Raw genomic sequence first — 16,179 nt, 5'->3', positions numbered from 1 at the left:
GTAACACATGGGCGTAATCGTAACATGGAGGTCTGGGTAATAAAGTTACATTTCTTTCTATTATCCTTGATACTGTATGTTTAATTGAAAAAGAAAAAAAAAGACAGTGAAACTTCTTTTCGTTCAATTCATTTATAAATGTATGCTGTGGGACAACATTGGCAAACTGAGTTGTGCAAGCTGCTGCGGTGTTCTGTTAATGGCATGACCTGAAACCAATGATATACATCTCATGACCTGAAACGCACAGCATAACCTCTCACACTGACAAAAAACTAATATCAAACCGATCTCTCGCTATGCGGTTGTAGGCATAAAATGTAGGGGATATTTCCAGGAGCATCATGCATAAACAGTGTTTGCTAAATAATGTACTCACAACAATGTAAGAGCCAAAACGTAAACTTCCAATAGGAGAAAACTATACTAGAGATGGGAATTGGGATAGGTCCTAAATAACAGATATAGTTTGCCAATACTGGTAATGCACATGTGGTGGTGTTAAGGGTGTGTGTGTCAATCATGAACTTTTAAAAGAAAATAAGAAATATAATCTCAGTTATTTGTCAATTACTAATCATAAGTAGACTCTGGCCCCTCTGGAGATTTTACATTATATTTACAAATGCAACAAGACAGCAAATTTGCGAGACATTCGCCATAAAACATACAATTATTGTACAAATGGATTTGTTTCCGAATCACAGCATTTCATCTGACAGAGAACAAAAGCACTTAAGGCATCTCATACATTAACAGTCTTTGATTTCCAAATAGAAATTTAAATCACAACTCCTGAATCTATAACTGCTTAATTTGTTCATAGGTTCCTTGCTATTTACATGCAAACATACTTTTATTAAATCGGACCCTCTAGTTTGTGAAAAAGAGTAAAAGCTGTGGTTTTTATTGCTGAACGTGCAACATTGTTTTCGCTGGCACAAAAATTGTATATTCTCCCAAAACTTTGAATTGGACATCCAGTGCAAGCTACAGCTAAAGCTCCTAGCTTCAAGTGACACACCTTCTTGCCAAACATTCAGTGTGGAAAGACAAAACAACATCCACGATGTAAGAATCTACCAACAGAATGTGAAGTCAATTGTGTGAATAGAGGCTGTCACAAATGGCACCCTATGCCCTATATAGTGTACTACGTTTGGCCAGAGCCCTATGTGCCCTGGTGAATGTCCCTGATACTAAAATGACCAGCAAACGTGTACAATCAATAGGTGAGCCGATACAATGAAACAATTAAAGAATGTACAATCAATTAAAGTTGAGGGGTAAAGGTTACAGGAGAACTTCTGAATGCATCACTTATTGTTAAAATGTGGGTTGGCGCAACATGGTATCAGAGCATTTACAGAATAATATGAAATGCTCTGAGACCAGGCTGGTTGGTGATGGTGGAAGAACTGGATATAATTAATAATCTCGGTTTCTCTCATTCATCAACTATTCGCTGAGCAAAACATAAATCAGATTTAAAATACAAAAAAAGGCATAACAAGACAAATCTGAACTGCAGGCATCAGATAAGAAAGACAATTGTTCTGAACCGGCACTGCCATGAATTCCAAGCCCTTTTCTTAAAACATTTGAAAAGTCAAATAAGAAAACAGGGTTGTAGGTTCTGATATTTCAGACAAATGGCTTTCATGTGGAAAAAAAAATAAAACCTTGATTACTGTCAAAAGGATGGGGTGAAGGACGCTCAAAACAGAGCAAGAAATAACATGCAATTAGGAATTCCCCTTCAACATAAGACATCCAAATCAGATCCTGGACTGCAAATTGGTGTTACAATAGAATCAGATCTATAGAACTAAAAGTATGTATCACCAATTGTCTATGGCAAAAATGAATTAAAAGATTAAACTAAGATTACTTTTAGGTCTCCAATCATGTATATCCTCTCCCATGTCTGTTCGGATCTTTTAAAATCGGTTAATTCTTTCAACGTCTTCATAACTTCAAGCTACAATTGGAAGGTAACATGTTTCAAATAGCTTTTTATATATTTTCTTCTGTAACAGTAATGGCTTTAAGTAACATTTGCTTTTGCAGCTGGCTTTAGACTCTGTACTGGGTGTCCCACCATAAAGGCTGACAATGAGGGCAGGCTGTAGTTGTAGGAATATGTGTGCTTAACGACATGGGATCCAGGAAGATACAACAGAGAGAGCTACAATATCATCCTCTTCGATGGGCAAACCCCTTCCTTCTGCCACCCCTTTCACTCACACACACTGCGGCCAGCCTCTACCACGTAGGGGGAAGAGGGTGAGGGGCAAATGCGAGGCCTACCCACCCTCCTACCCCATCTCCTCCACTTTCTTTAGCCTCTTCACCCCATCCTCTCTCTCGTTTTCCTCCTCGTCCCTCGCTCGGTCATTACTGGATGTCTTCTACGTAGTTGGCGGGGTAGAGGCCCACCACGCCGTCTTTCAGGCGCCCTCTGCACCAGCCCTGGTCGTCCTCGTTTCCTATCTTGGTGAACTCCTCACCTTCAGGACAAAAAGGAAAACAGGGAGGAATGGACAGATGATTATGTGGAAAGATGGTGGTAGATGAGCATGTCTTTCTGTTGAGCAGCTTCAAAAAGGATTTGTGACTCAACTCAGCCTCACTCACTTTTCTCTGTGTTTTAATTGTCATAGATAACTGATCTGACAGGACATGGCAAGTAAAAGAAGACTGGTGGAGACATCCTTTCACTTAGCAGTGGTCATACAGGACAGCAGACTAGAGAATAGGGGGACAGGGCAGGGGTCTCTTCACTCACATAGTCTTTAGTGTATTCACACACACACACACACCTGCTTTGAAGCTGAGTTCATCCTGCTCCTGTCCTTCGTAGTCGTAGAGGGCAAGCACAGCCACAGACACCCCCGAGGACGCCGGCTCCACCTCAAACGGGTTCCCATCGCCGTTGGCATCCTCAATGGAAAACGGGTTCACCCCAGTCTCCTCATCCGACCACTCTTGCGACTTCTCCACACTGCTGGCGCTGAACAGACAGAGGCAGCAATCAACATAAGGGAAATTTGAAAATGTTACTTGTCAATCATGCCCTGCTCACACACCGATTGGACAATCCAGCATGCCAGGCGAGAGAAGCGGGAACAAAAAGAGTTAATATGGCCCGGGGTAGGGGGGCATAAAAACAACGACACCAATGTAGAGTACAGCACAACATGTAGAAGGCCCAGCAAATGCATCTCCGAATCCGCCCGGATACAAAGACTGAAAGACTATAGGTTCTCTCTCTCAAATCAGCCAATGGGGGGGGAAACATGCCTCTTTAGGAAACCAATGCTGTGAGGTTTTGTTGGTGAATGGATTTGTGAGTTTGCTTTGACACCACTTGGAATGGACACAGACAGAGTGCTGAGGTAAGGCAAGGCAACACAATGACACGAGTACAGTACAAAAGCATGGTTGGAGTTCACCCCATCCACCACTAGAGGGAGGTAGATGTACAGTACCCAGATGAACAAACACCTTTCTTCCCCAGTCAGAAAACCCATGAAACACACACACACACACATACTCTCTGAAGCCAGGTTACAGTCAGACTCTTGCAGTTGGTACACTCAGACACCTATGGCATCTCATAGTTCCTGCTTTATGCCAGAGAGACTGACACACACCGTTAACTTTATGAGTGCTAGTTTCTCTGTCCTGCCTTGAGTCAATATCAGCCCTAATGTAAAACAGGACCCAATATAGGTTTCCTCACCAAGTTGTAGACAGGCTTTTGTTTAATAGTCTAAATTCTATAGAAATTGTATTTTTAAGTTCCAACTTGCAACAGATCTGACTGTAAAGTAAACACAGACAGGAAAAATACACACAAACACACAGAAAGAATGCTCTGCAGGACTTGGCACTGTTAGGAGTGATGACTAATGTAGGTTTGGTGTGATCGCTCACTGAGAGCCCATGCACCATAACACAGCCTGCCGCTAGCCAGGGAGAGGGAAGGAGAAAGGGGGAAAGGGGAGCAGTAGAAAGAGAGAGAAAAAAAGAGGGGTGACAGAGGGAGAGAGGGAAAAGGGAGGAGAGGAAGGGGACAAGGATAGATGAGGAGAGGAATAAAAGAGAGAAGTAATGGAAAACAGAGGAAGAATAACAGGAAAGAGTGAAGGGAAAAATAAAGATGAGAGGACAGAAAGGGTGTGCCTCAATAGTGTGTTATTGAAGTGTTTCTCAGGGGTGCACATTTTTGTCTTAGCACAGCACTAGCTCACCTGGTTCCACTACTCAACAAGCCCTGTGTGCTCGTGCTTGGCTGGAACAAATACGTGCAACCCTGAGAAACACGTGTGACACTAAAATACTAAATTCACCCAAAGACTGAGAGAGAGGAGAAAAAAGAAGAGGGAGAGAGAGGAGAAAAGGGGGGAGAGGGTCTCTCTTTCACCAACGTTTTCACTTCCTCCACTTTTTTGACATTGAGCGGACTGCGGTTGTTGTTGTTGTTGACGACAGCAGGCTGTTCCTTCACGGTCCCCTGGAGATCCTCGTCGTCGTCTTCCTCGAAGGGGTTTGAACCCACCGGCTCTGTGCTAGTGGGCACAGTCAGGCTGACGACACGGAGACAGGCATTTGTGACACACACACGTACACCCCAAAACACATACTCGTACACATACACACCTTGAATCCAGACAGCTTCGTGACATACCTAAAGCTGAATCGAAAACCTTCGGATGTGAGGGTTTAAGACATAATGGACACACAAGTGACACTTCCAACCATAACCAATCAAATAGACCATATGAGCAGTGTGAGAAAAAACACATGACCAGTCTGAGGACATTGCCGAGGCAACGCTGGGTACGTATGGTTTTTAGACATCCATCATGACACTAGGACACAGTCACAAAATAAACATGTTCAGTTAACAAATAAGAAATGGTCCATTTTCCATTCACACAACATGTATACACCTTCACCAATTCCTCTTCTACAATCTCACTGATGCTTTTACTAGCATTTTATCAGTGTTTTCCCCAGCGGATACGCTCTGGGGTTGAGAAAACGGTCACACTCTTCACTTCACCAGGAATTCATTCTGAATTCCAATTTGACCCATATAATAGCCAATTTCCCTAGACACTTCAGGTAGATCCGAGAGGGTCAGATTGGTTTAAGCAATAGCTCCATTTTTCCCTCTGATTGGTTGGGTCAAAGCATTACCAAATTAGTGACACCTATCTTTAAAAAATATATATTATCTAGAGAAGTACCTTGGGTTAGAGGCTGGGCTAGATTTGGAATTCCACACTATTCTGTTGTGAGACCGAATTATGATGAAGTCACCCTATTGATCTACGGTCAGTTTTGTATTCCCCCCTAACAGTTACGGTTCGGATTTGGGGAAGGTAAGCTGATCTTAGATCTGTGCATAGAGACAACTTCAACCAGGAACCCACTGTAGTGTTGTATGCACATCGTATGTTTACAGTGCAGTTGGACCATGGCACGTAGTAGCCATCTGTCCAATCACAACGTCACTGCACTGTAGACACCTTTATTGACAGTCACGGCGCCACGCTCTCTGAGATAACCAAATCTCTCTCAGAGGAGTTGAAACACCAAACAAACACTGAACAGTGGCAACAATGTAACTTTGGTTGGCAGAAGTCAGAAAAAAAAAGATGTTCACACATTTTTAATGATGTTATATTAGGTCTCAGACCAATATCAGCCTGTTTTTTGGTGATGGCCACAACTGTTCTTTGTAGAGAGAGATATATAGATCTATCTATCTCTCTCTCTACAAAGAACACTTGTGGCCATCACCAAAAAACAGGCTGATATTGGTCTGAGACCTAATATAACATCATTAAAAATGTGTGAACATCTTATTTTTTTTATATATATATATATATATAGAGCGTAATACTCAATAGTTAGTTGCCCATAAACAACTTTTAAAGTGAGCAAATTATAAAATGCCCATATAGCAGTAAACTATCAATTTAAACTATCAATTCCCTTGAAGTGGTGGTATCTCTGATTTTGCTATAGCGCAGAAATGTGGACCAACTCTCAATGCGTGAACACGATAAGGAAGGAGTGAAGTTATACCTCGGTCCAGACAAGAATTTCACTCTTACCCCCTTTTCCTTATATGGCCATTGTTTGTTCAGTCTATTGCTTGTGTTTTCGTGAGCTGTGAAAATGAATTTCCACTGTAAGTACAACTAATCTTGATCGACACACACTCACCTTCACCCCTGTAGACACAGATATAGCCTACAGTACAGTAGAAGTGACGTGACAGAGTATGTGTCTTATGCTGGTAGGGTGAGGCAGACCCATGTTTGGCAATATGCACATCTGATGGATACCAAAGGGTCAAATGCTTTGCGTGCCTCACATTCCTCTCATTAACTCCTCACACTCCCCCAGTACCCACCCTACACACACACACACTCCCCCAGTACCCACCCTACACACACACACACACTCCCCCAGTACCCACCCTACACACACACACTCCCCCAGTACCCACCCTACACACACACACTCCCCCAGTACCCACCCTACACACACTCCCCCAGTACCCACCCTACACACACTCCCCCAGTACCCACCCTACGGGTCATGATTGGCGTAAATTCACCAGTGTGCAACCTTTACAGTCAGTGGGGCACTTCTGTTTTCTCAGGGCTTGTTACAGGAATGTTTACTGTGACCATGGCAACAACTCAGTGGTGGCAGACATCATTCCAAAGGCTTTTCTCCGGAATGCTTTACCAGCGTTCCCGATCAGCGGCAGAGAGCCTTGTTGTGGAGGAACAGTAACTATGATGTTTAGATGTGGAAGTGGTGTGTGGAACGTTTGCAGAGAGTCTTGTTGTGGAGGAACAGTAACTATGATGTTTAGATGTGGAACGTGTGCAGAGAGTCTTGTTGTGGAGGAACAGTAACTATGATGTTTAGATGTGGAACGTGTGCAGAGAGTCTTGTTGTGGAGGAACAGTAACTATGATGTTTAGATGTGGAACGTGTGCAGAGAGTCTTGTTGTGGATGAACAGTAACTATGATGTTTAGATGTGGAACGTGTGCAGAGAGTCTAGTTGTGGAGGAACAGTAACTATGATGTTTAGATGTGGAACGTGTGCAGAGAGTCTTGTTGTGGGGGAACAGTAACTATGATGTTTAGATGTGGAACGTGTGCAGAGAGTCTAGTTGTGGGGGAACAGTAACTATGATGTTTAGATGTGGAACGTGTGCAGAGAGTCTAGTTGTGGAGGAACAGTAACTATGATGTTTAGATGTGGAAGTGGTGTGTGGAACGTGTGCAGAGAGTCTAGTTGTGGGGGAACAGTAACTATGATGTTTAGATGTGGAACGTGTGCAGAGAGTCTTGTTGTGGAGGAACAGTAACTATGATGTTTAGATGTGGAACGTGTGCAGAGAGTCTTGTTGTGGAGGAACAGTAACTATGATGTTTAGATGTGGAACGTGTGCAGAGAGTCTTGTTGTGGGGGAACAGTAACTATGATGTTTAGATGTGGAAGTGGTGTGTGGAACGTGTGCAGCAGTGGTAAGAGAGGATTGGAAGCTACATTCTTTCACTGGCCTTCTGACACGTTTATCTACTGCAACTTGAGAAATGTCCTCCCACTTCCTGACAGTGTGTGTGTGTGTGTGTGTGTGTGTGGTTACCTGCTGCTGCTCTTGGCTACCTGCTGCACTTCCATTTGGCTGATGCCCGTCAGGGTGACTCCATCGGAGGGCTTCTTCTTCGTCTCTCGCCGACTCAGTGTACGGTTCAAGTCTATGGACCAGTCCTGAAACACACACACACACACACACACACACACACTTAGAGTCACGCACCCTTGGACACAGAGGAACATGAGTCACATGCTCAGCTCAACAAATTCAGCATCAATGTTCAAACGTTAGTAACTAAAACTGCTCGTCTTAACAACAATACTACACTAAGGACAAGCATTGATATAATGCACACACTCACAGGAAGTTCCGATGCTCTAACTAGCACAATCACTAGGTAACGTTAGGCAAACGTTTCTCAGGCTGTGACTAAACACTGAAGACCAGGGCTGTGGAGTACTGAAACAGTGTGTGTGTGTGTGTGTGTGTGTGTGTGTGTGTGTGTGTGTGTGTGTGTGTGTGTAAAGAAAAACACATCCATCACCATAAAGACAGACATAGCACTGAGCCATCACAAACCTCCACCAGAAGCTAAGGAATGGGCTTGAACAAAACATCATCCCAACCAACGCCAACAGAACCTCATCCCAACATTAGGAGAACCTTGTCCCAATGCAGGCCCATGGAGAGACACACACACTTTAACATAGTCCAATACTGCAACTCTATCCACAGAAGGACAGGGGCTGTGTTCAGGAGGGCCCTAGACTTACTACAGCTCTATGGAGGTTACATAGGGGCTGTGTTCAGGAGGGTCCTAGACTTACTACAGCTCTATGGAGGTTACATAGGGGCTGTGTTCAGGAGGGCCCTAGACTTACTACAGCTCTATGGAGGTTACATAGGGGCTGTGTTCAGGAGGGCCCTAGACTTACTACAGCTCTATGGAGAACATAGGGGCTGTGTTCAGGAGGGTCCTAGACTTACTACAGCTCTATGGAGGTTACATAGGGGCTGTGTTCAGGAGGGCCCTAGACTTACTACAGCTCTATGGAGGTTACATAGGGGCTGTGTTCAGGAGGGCCCTAGACTTACTACAGCTCTATGGAGAACATAGGGGCTGTGTTCAGGAGGGTCCTAGACTTACTACAGCTCTATGGAGGTTACATAGGGGCTGTGTTCAGGAGGGTCCTAGACTTACTACAGCTCTATGGAGGTTACATAGGGGCTGTGTTCAGGAGGGCCCTAGACTTCCTACAGCTCTAGAGGTTACATAGGGGCTGTGTTCAGGAGGGCCCTAGACTTACTACAGCTCTAGAGGTTACATAGGGGCTGTGTTCAGGAGGGCCCTAGATTTACTACAGCTCTAGAGGTTACATAGGGCTGTGTTCAGGAGGGCCCTAGACTTACTACAGCTCTAGAGGTTACATAGGGCTGTGTTCAGGAGGGCCCTAGACTTACTACAGCTCTAGAGGTTACATAGGGCTGTGTTCAGGAGGGCCCTAGACTTACTACAGCTCTATGGAGGTTACATAGGGCTGTGTTCAGGAGGGCCCTAGACTTACTACAGCTCTAGAGGTTACATAGGGCTGTGTTCAGGAGGGCCCTAGACTTACTACAGCTCTAGAGGTTACATAGGGGCTGTGTTCAGGAGGGCCCTAGACTTACTACAGCTCTAGAGGTTACATAGGGCTGTGTTCAGGAGGGCCCTAGACTTACTACAGCTCTAGAGGTTACATAGGGCTGTGTTCAGGAGGGCCCTAGATTTACTACAGCTCTAGAGGTTACATTTCACTTATAGTTCTACGTTTTCCCAAGTCACTCCCTGTTCCCACAGATATAACAAGTGGGTTGTTCTCGAAGTTCAAAGGTCAGTCGGAGGGCCTGACTGGTGAACCCTTAAGGTCAAATTACGTCACACGACCTGGCAGGCATCATGTGATCCCCTGCAGGGTACACAGGAGCTGACACGAGGTCAGAGGTCACCACAGGGTGAAAGTTTAAAGAGAGGAACTCTGAATGAGAGAAAGATGAGAGAAGGAGTCTTCTGGAATACAGACATCCAGGAAGACAACACCTATAGGATGAGGCAGGGGGAGGAAGGGAGGGGTAGTCACGCACATCCCCACACGGGTCATACACAACAGACGTGGTGACGAGGCCATTCATCAGACAGACGTGTGTGTGTGTGTGTTTTTGTGTGTGTGTGTGTGTGTGCGCACTTCCTTGTGTGTTTTCACGTGCTACTCGTAACGCATTAGGAGGGCCAGAATAGGTACATAAACCGAACACACACAGGCACACAGAGAGAAAATGCAAACAGAGGAAGGAGAGTGAGTTAAATGACCATCCCCCCAGGAACCACGGTGATAGAATAGTCCTTCCCAGGCAGAACTCACTACAATGGACCTTCTGGACCTAGAGGAGCGGGACCAGTCCACATTCTGTCAAACGGAGGGGGGGCAGGGAGGGGTGTGGACAAGACAGAAGCATTATTTCCAAGTAAAGAACAGCCATTTAAAGAACAATGCTTTAACATCCAAAAGGAACACATCTAAGCACAGTATCAGTCTGTGATCATGAAGAGGTGTCTTGTGATAAACGTTGCTCTTCATTTAGTGTTATGTTGATGTGGAGTTTGTGTTATGGTCTTTTTAAATGCTCTTCTTCTAGCACTACGAACATCGATTTCTGAAGAGATTCTACCTCACTCAAAGGCTTGTTTTTAATTACTGAATGAACCTATGTAAAGTAACTCTGGATAAGGGCGTGTGCAAAATCAGTGTTCCTTAATCCATACCAGAAGGCACATATTTGCTCTAGCCCAGCACTAACACACCTGACTCAACACTTCAACTTCCCATTGGCGATAAATTAACAGAGTGTAGCACGGTACAGAGTAATATAGAAAGATATATGGAACGGACACAATTTCTTGCTTTTCTATCTTCTGTTTTGTAACATGGTTTGACACCAACTCCATGCCCTTATGTTGTGACAGCGCCATCAGTTCCTCTTGGATAGAGCTTGGTTACGATCTGCGCATTGAAGACAAGTCAGTATTCGCTATAACCTGACAGACAGGTTTGGTGTCTGTCTGTGTGTGTGTCCTATCAAATGACAGAAAAACGCTGGGAAGATTGCACTGTCACAATGGGCTTGTGTGTGGTACGACGCGTCACAGTATGTCCTTACTATAGCTTTAAGTACAACTCGACGAATGGCTTGACGAACTCCATGCACTTTAAAATGACTAAAACCAAATTGAAACAGTGTAGAAAATATAATGGATCTATATTTATAGTTTCTTGACGGGCCAGCTCGCTAATAATCACTAGACATTCAGGGAGCATAATTATTTTATTTTTTGACGTATAGGGGATAGATGTAGATGTGGCTGTCATGAAATTTAATCAGCCGGTGATTGTCAAGCAAATAACTATCAGTCTCACGGTAATTTACTGTTAATTAACAAACATGTTTAGCATCTCCTGGCTTCCACACACAGCCTCCAAGCCACTGATGCAGACCTTCAGAACATATACATTTTAAAAAGTCTAATAAACCCATGTAATATAGCCCTACACCATCACAATTAAACCAGTATTTATTTTAGACAGGTCTGAAGAAGCACGATATGAAGAACATTTTTAACAGAATAGCATACTCTGAGTTGTCCGTATGGTAGGTCCTGATCTGGCTATGCCAAATGGCTCTTGGCTACACTAGTTCATTTAGCAGACAAGAATTACTTAGAAATTCCATGGTATTATTTTATAGTATGAAGAATACAATTGAACAAAGCTGAATAAAATAGGAAGGATATTTTCTCCAAGCGATGAGGGAGTGTGCACATGTGGTTATTCTGTGTTGAGCTGTTAACAAAGAAACAGGTATTCCTATATGCTTCATTTAGAGTTATTATTCATGTAACTTTAGTTGTTCTACAAACGTTGGGCTATACGTTTTGATTTATAAATACATTGTAAGGTCGAGTGACGCGACTCATGAGGATTTGAAAATAACTCGCTCGAAAGGCATGAGTGCTGCTTCGTTTTTTGTGCAGGCTGTACACACTTAATCAGCCACTCATTCACAATTTGACAAGCACTTGATAATGCATAGAATTTCATGGTGGCATCCCCTTTGTGTGGCCGTAATGCACTCCCCAAAAAATCCATGCCTTTTGCGTTGTGCCTTTCTCCCGGAGGGCTGCGCACTCCGTAATGTGATCAGTTCTTTCTCAGAGGCTACAAGTGAAGAAAGACACAAGGGGGACGCAAACAGTGTCATCCTTATTCAGTTCCGAGGTGCATATCGAAGATAATGGAACTGTCCACATTTACTTTTCGGCAGCCAACAAGATGAGTAGGCCTAACGAACAGCAAGAGCACTAGCCTATGTCAATCTACTATCCCCCATAGTACAAAAGTTGACCTATTCTATTCTGTGCGATAAATAAATATTCCAAACATAGTCTGGGACAGTTGTGGAATGCAATAGTTCCCAAAATAATACAAACACTGGCATGAAAAAAAATGTTTTGGCGCAATGTGGCTGACAACAGATCAGAACGTTTAGCTTAAAATGTTGATTAACTATTAGCCATTTCTTCACATTATAAGTGCAAAAGATTTGCACATGGTAGTAAGCTATAAGCGCAAATGTTCCATTAGCAATATGCTTAATGTTAGGAAAGTTTAAAAATAAATATAGTAAGCCTAGCCTATAGAAAGGTAAGTCTCCTTTTTTTAGTAGAGGCTATCACTGTTTTCTCACAATTGCATAGCCTATTGAAATGTGGCGCAACATGAGCTCATGGGCTCTCAAGTGTTTGATTCGATTTGTTATTACATTTGCATTGATGTCAGAGTGATTAGAGGGAAAGTTAGCAGGTTTGGTACGCTACAAATGCCATCCGCAGCATCAGAGCTTGGAGATCCTTATTACCCTGACTAAACGGTCACGTGGAATTTGACTGCCTTCATGACTTGTGACAGCTGGCGTGGCGGTAATCGAGTCACCGCAACAGATCTAATTGGGGACTATTTTAAAAAAAACATTCTGACGACATGGGAATAGCATTTTCAGCGCGACCCTTCGGACCTCGAAGACAGAATGCAGCCCCCGAGGCAAAATGACTTAGACTCCCCTGACCTGGAGGGAGAAATGGCAGAGTGGGAAGAGTAGTTCCAATGAAATCTTTCCACAGAGCCATAAATCTTGTTGAGTTATTAATGCCAATGTAATAATTTCTCTGCCTCACCATGTGCCTCAAACTCAGAACCGTTCACTGACACTGAGCCACTCTCTCTCTCCCATCTCTCATTTCCTCAATACTCTCCCAATACATGTACCTCAAACTAGGGCCAGTTCATTGGAGCTAAACCCCTCTCTCTCTCCCATTCCTCTCCCATCCTTCTCACTCATCCCAGTACCTCAAACTGGGGCCAGTTCATGGGCATGCCAGGACCGTGGTTGGAGCGGAACCACTTGAGGTCCTCCACAGCGTCAGCAGCAGAGATAGTGTCCTCCAACGTGTGGTAGACTGTCTGGAATCTAGAGAGGGAGAGAAGAGGAAGACAGGAGAGCGAGAGAAAGGGAGCGAGAGGGTACATCAGCATTTCCCTAATGATGGATGGTGAACCATGTCCAATCCCAAATCCCCCCCTCTAGGTAGATCTGGGTTGTAGAGCCTCAAATCCAAATGGACCCTTATCACCTACACCCTAACCACTTCTGTAGATATAAGAGGATTGAATAGCAGCCAATCAGAAGGAAAATAAAGCTATGAAGCTTAGGATGCAGAGGCTAGGGGTCCATTTGGAATTGATATGCAGAGGTGGAGGGGTCTTACTCATCATTGGTGGAGAGGTGGAGGTGTCATAGCCTACTTGTGATTGGTGGAGAGGTCGAGGTGATGCTTGACTTCCAGCAGAAGTGCTTTGAAGAAGGTGATACGTTTGTCCTCAAACTGCTGCCATTGTTCAAACACCTGCTCCATGTTCTCTATGTACTGGGGAGTCACCTTGTCCAGCTCCTCCAGAGACTTCTCATAGCGCTCCTTAGTCTGGGACCCAGAGGATCATACAGGGAAGCACACACACACGTAAGGAGACATACACACAGGGAAGCACACACAGGTAAGCACACACACACGGACAGACATACGGAGCTGAAACATTTGCTCCATATTGTCAGGATACTCAAATGGTCAGTCACATTCCAGCCATGACACACAACATAGACATAAAACACATGTCCACGCAGAGATGATTTTACACCAGTGTAACCCCACCCCCATCCCCACCTTCTCCATCTCCTGCTGGCACTTCTCCACCTTGTCCTGCAGTTTCTTCTGGGCCTCAGGGTTGCTGTTGTTCTCCAGCTTGCTGTTGTTTTCCCGGCTTGTGGCCAGCTTCTCTTCCTTACAGGCCCCGTGGTACGCCTTCTTCATCGTCTCCATCTGCCATGTGGCACAGAGAAGGTACAGCGGTTAACATCATGCTTATGTAGCTAATGGATAACCAAGTTAGCATGGCGCAGTAGCTAAGTGACTATTCAATATGATTCCACCCTTACAGTGGGAGACACAAGCTTTGGAACAAGACCAGCTCTAGCCTTTTGGGGGCCATAAGCAAGATTTGCCTGGGGACCCCCCACGTCGCAGGCAAAACATTTAGTGGCCCACCTCTTGGCGGAGGAGAGAAATGTGCAGTTTTTTTGCCACTGAACACGCCGATTGGCTCGTGTTTTTCTGTTGCTCATTACAAAAACAAGATTTCAGTCTTGGAGGCATATTTCCTGACCGATTCTGTAATTGGTTAATGATGTTTGTCCCCCATGAGACACTTTAGACACGGAAGCCTATTTCACGTCCTTAAAATCCCCAGAATTAATCTAAGACAACTCAAGAAATCTATAATTAATTTGGACGATTTTGCAGAGGATGTTTAAGTTGCGCAATAATACATTAAGGTGTTTGGGTAAGTATTTGTCAAGTAAAAGAAATTTGTAACGTGTTGTCTCATGTAAACAAAATCAGAGCTGCTGGGCAGGTATGTCTCACTGTATGCTGTCACCGCAGCTGTTCACCCCATGTTAGTGGCCACTTCGTCAAATCAAAACCCAACCTTCATTTACCCGTTGTAACATACAGATCTTCCAAACTTTGTTTTAGATGAGACTATTATCATATTTACACTTTTTGACACTAGAATAACTGTTTGACTCATATCGATGCCATATTGAGACAGTTTTCAAAGGGATGTGTTGACATTCTACACAGTTTGCCATGGGGCGGGGATAAAACCCCCCAAAAAGCATCTGCTTATGTGGCTTATTGGCTGGGCTGACACTGCTAAGGAACAATGCTTTTTCAAAAGAATAAAGGTGAGAGGAATGGTGGCGGGGGTCTTTAAAAGGCAAGAGAATACCTTGATTAAGTCAAGGTAACGCGGGGGTCTTTAAAAGGCAAGAGAATACCTTGATTAAGTCAAGTTAACGCGGGGGTCTTTAAAAGGCAAGAGAATACCTTGATTAAGTCAAGGTAACGCAGGGGTCTTTAAAAGGCAAGAGAATACCTTGATTAAGTCAAGGTAACGCGGGGGTCTTTAAAAGGCAAGAGAATACCTTGATTAAGTCAAGGTAACGCGGGGGTCTTTAAAAGGCAAGAGAATACCTTGATTAAGTCAAGGTAACGCGGGGGTCTTTAAAAGGCAAGAGAATACCTTGATTAAGTCAAGGTAACGCGGGGGTCTTTAAAAGGCAAGAGAATACCTTGATTAAGTCAAGGTAACAAAATCATACCATAATGAAAGTCTTAAAGACTAAGCACCCAATTCAGACTCTGGTAAACAAAGAGGTGGAAACTAAAATAGACTTAGGAAAAACTCTGGCGATTGGCAAAACCTGTCCACCTGGGTTTTGATTCAATCTACATCAAATGGAAAGCGGAAGCCTCTTCCTCCATTTTTAGGGAATGAAAAAAAGTGGACAAGGCCATTAGTTCCTGTTGTTTGGGACAGGGCCAGAGTGGCAGCAATGTTCTTCTCCCACTTATAATGGGATCTCTGAAAAAGGCAACTTAGCCAAAGAACGGAAGGAAGGAAGGAAGGTAGGTGTGTCTGTCTGTCTGTCTGTCTGTCTGTCTGTCTGTCTGTCTGTCTGTCTGTCTGTATGTGTGATTGAAAGAGAGTGAGGCAGATTGTGAGATTAAATATGGAATGTGTTCTATCAGTGTTATTGTTTGTGTGCATATGTGACAAGAATGAAACATGAGAGCGAGTGTGTGTGTGTGTGTGTGTGTGTGTGTACACAAGGCCATTCCACCCTCTCCTTTTAAGACAGTTAGCCCATTTCCATCTCCTCTCTCTCGATTGGCTCACTGTCTGGCCCTCAAATACATGAATTACCTCCTTGACACAACTCACACATACTGCACTAATCTGTCACCGATAATGACAACAGGAAGAGGCTTATTGTGACATAGCTCACACACATACACCAGCCAGGAAGACTCAGATTGTAAAACTGGT

At 44.0% G+C, this 16,179-nt stretch overlaps 1 protein-coding gene across 6 annotated transcripts in view; it reads right to left on the bottom strand.

Moving 5' to 3' along the window:
• Positions 1 to 116: 116 nt before the first annotated feature.
• LOC139393261 (protein kinase C and casein kinase substrate in neurons protein 2-like) overlaps positions 117 to 16,179 on the bottom strand; it is a 34,451-nt gene continuing 18,388 nt past the window's right edge. For 2 of the 6 annotated variants that reach the window (XM_071141744.1, XM_071141745.1), the window contains exons 5-12: positions 13,953 to 14,108; positions 13,537 to 13,712; positions 13,081 to 13,201; positions 10,042 to 10,086; positions 7,691 to 7,815; positions 4,434 to 4,592; positions 2,823 to 3,013; positions 117 to 2,510 (exon numbers count right to left, since the gene is read on the bottom strand). In XM_071141744.1, coding sequence (XP_070997845.1) covers positions 2,398 to 2,510; positions 2,823 to 3,013; positions 4,434 to 4,592; positions 7,691 to 7,815; positions 10,042 to 10,086; positions 13,081 to 13,201; positions 13,537 to 13,712; positions 13,953 to 14,108 — 1,086 coding nt within the window. In that variant the 3' untranslated portion in view covers positions 117 to 2,397. The remainder of the gene's footprint in view (positions 2,511 to 2,822; positions 3,014 to 4,433; positions 4,593 to 7,690; positions 7,816 to 10,041; positions 10,087 to 13,080; positions 13,202 to 13,536; positions 13,713 to 13,952; positions 14,109 to 16,179) is intronic. The other 4 variants (XM_071141746.1, XM_071141747.1, XM_071141748.1 and 1 more) reach the window with 3 other exon arrangements.

Source organism: Oncorhynchus clarkii, chromosome 33, assembly GCF_045791955.1.
Source record: "Oncorhynchus clarkii lewisi isolate Uvic-CL-2024 chromosome 33, UVic_Ocla_1.0, whole genome shotgun sequence".
Classification (NCBI taxonomy): domain Eukaryota; kingdom Metazoa; phylum Chordata; class Actinopteri; order Salmoniformes; family Salmonidae; genus Oncorhynchus; species Oncorhynchus clarkii.
Note: the sequence above shows the minus strand (reverse complement) of the source record. Positions and strands in the feature narration are given on the sequence as shown.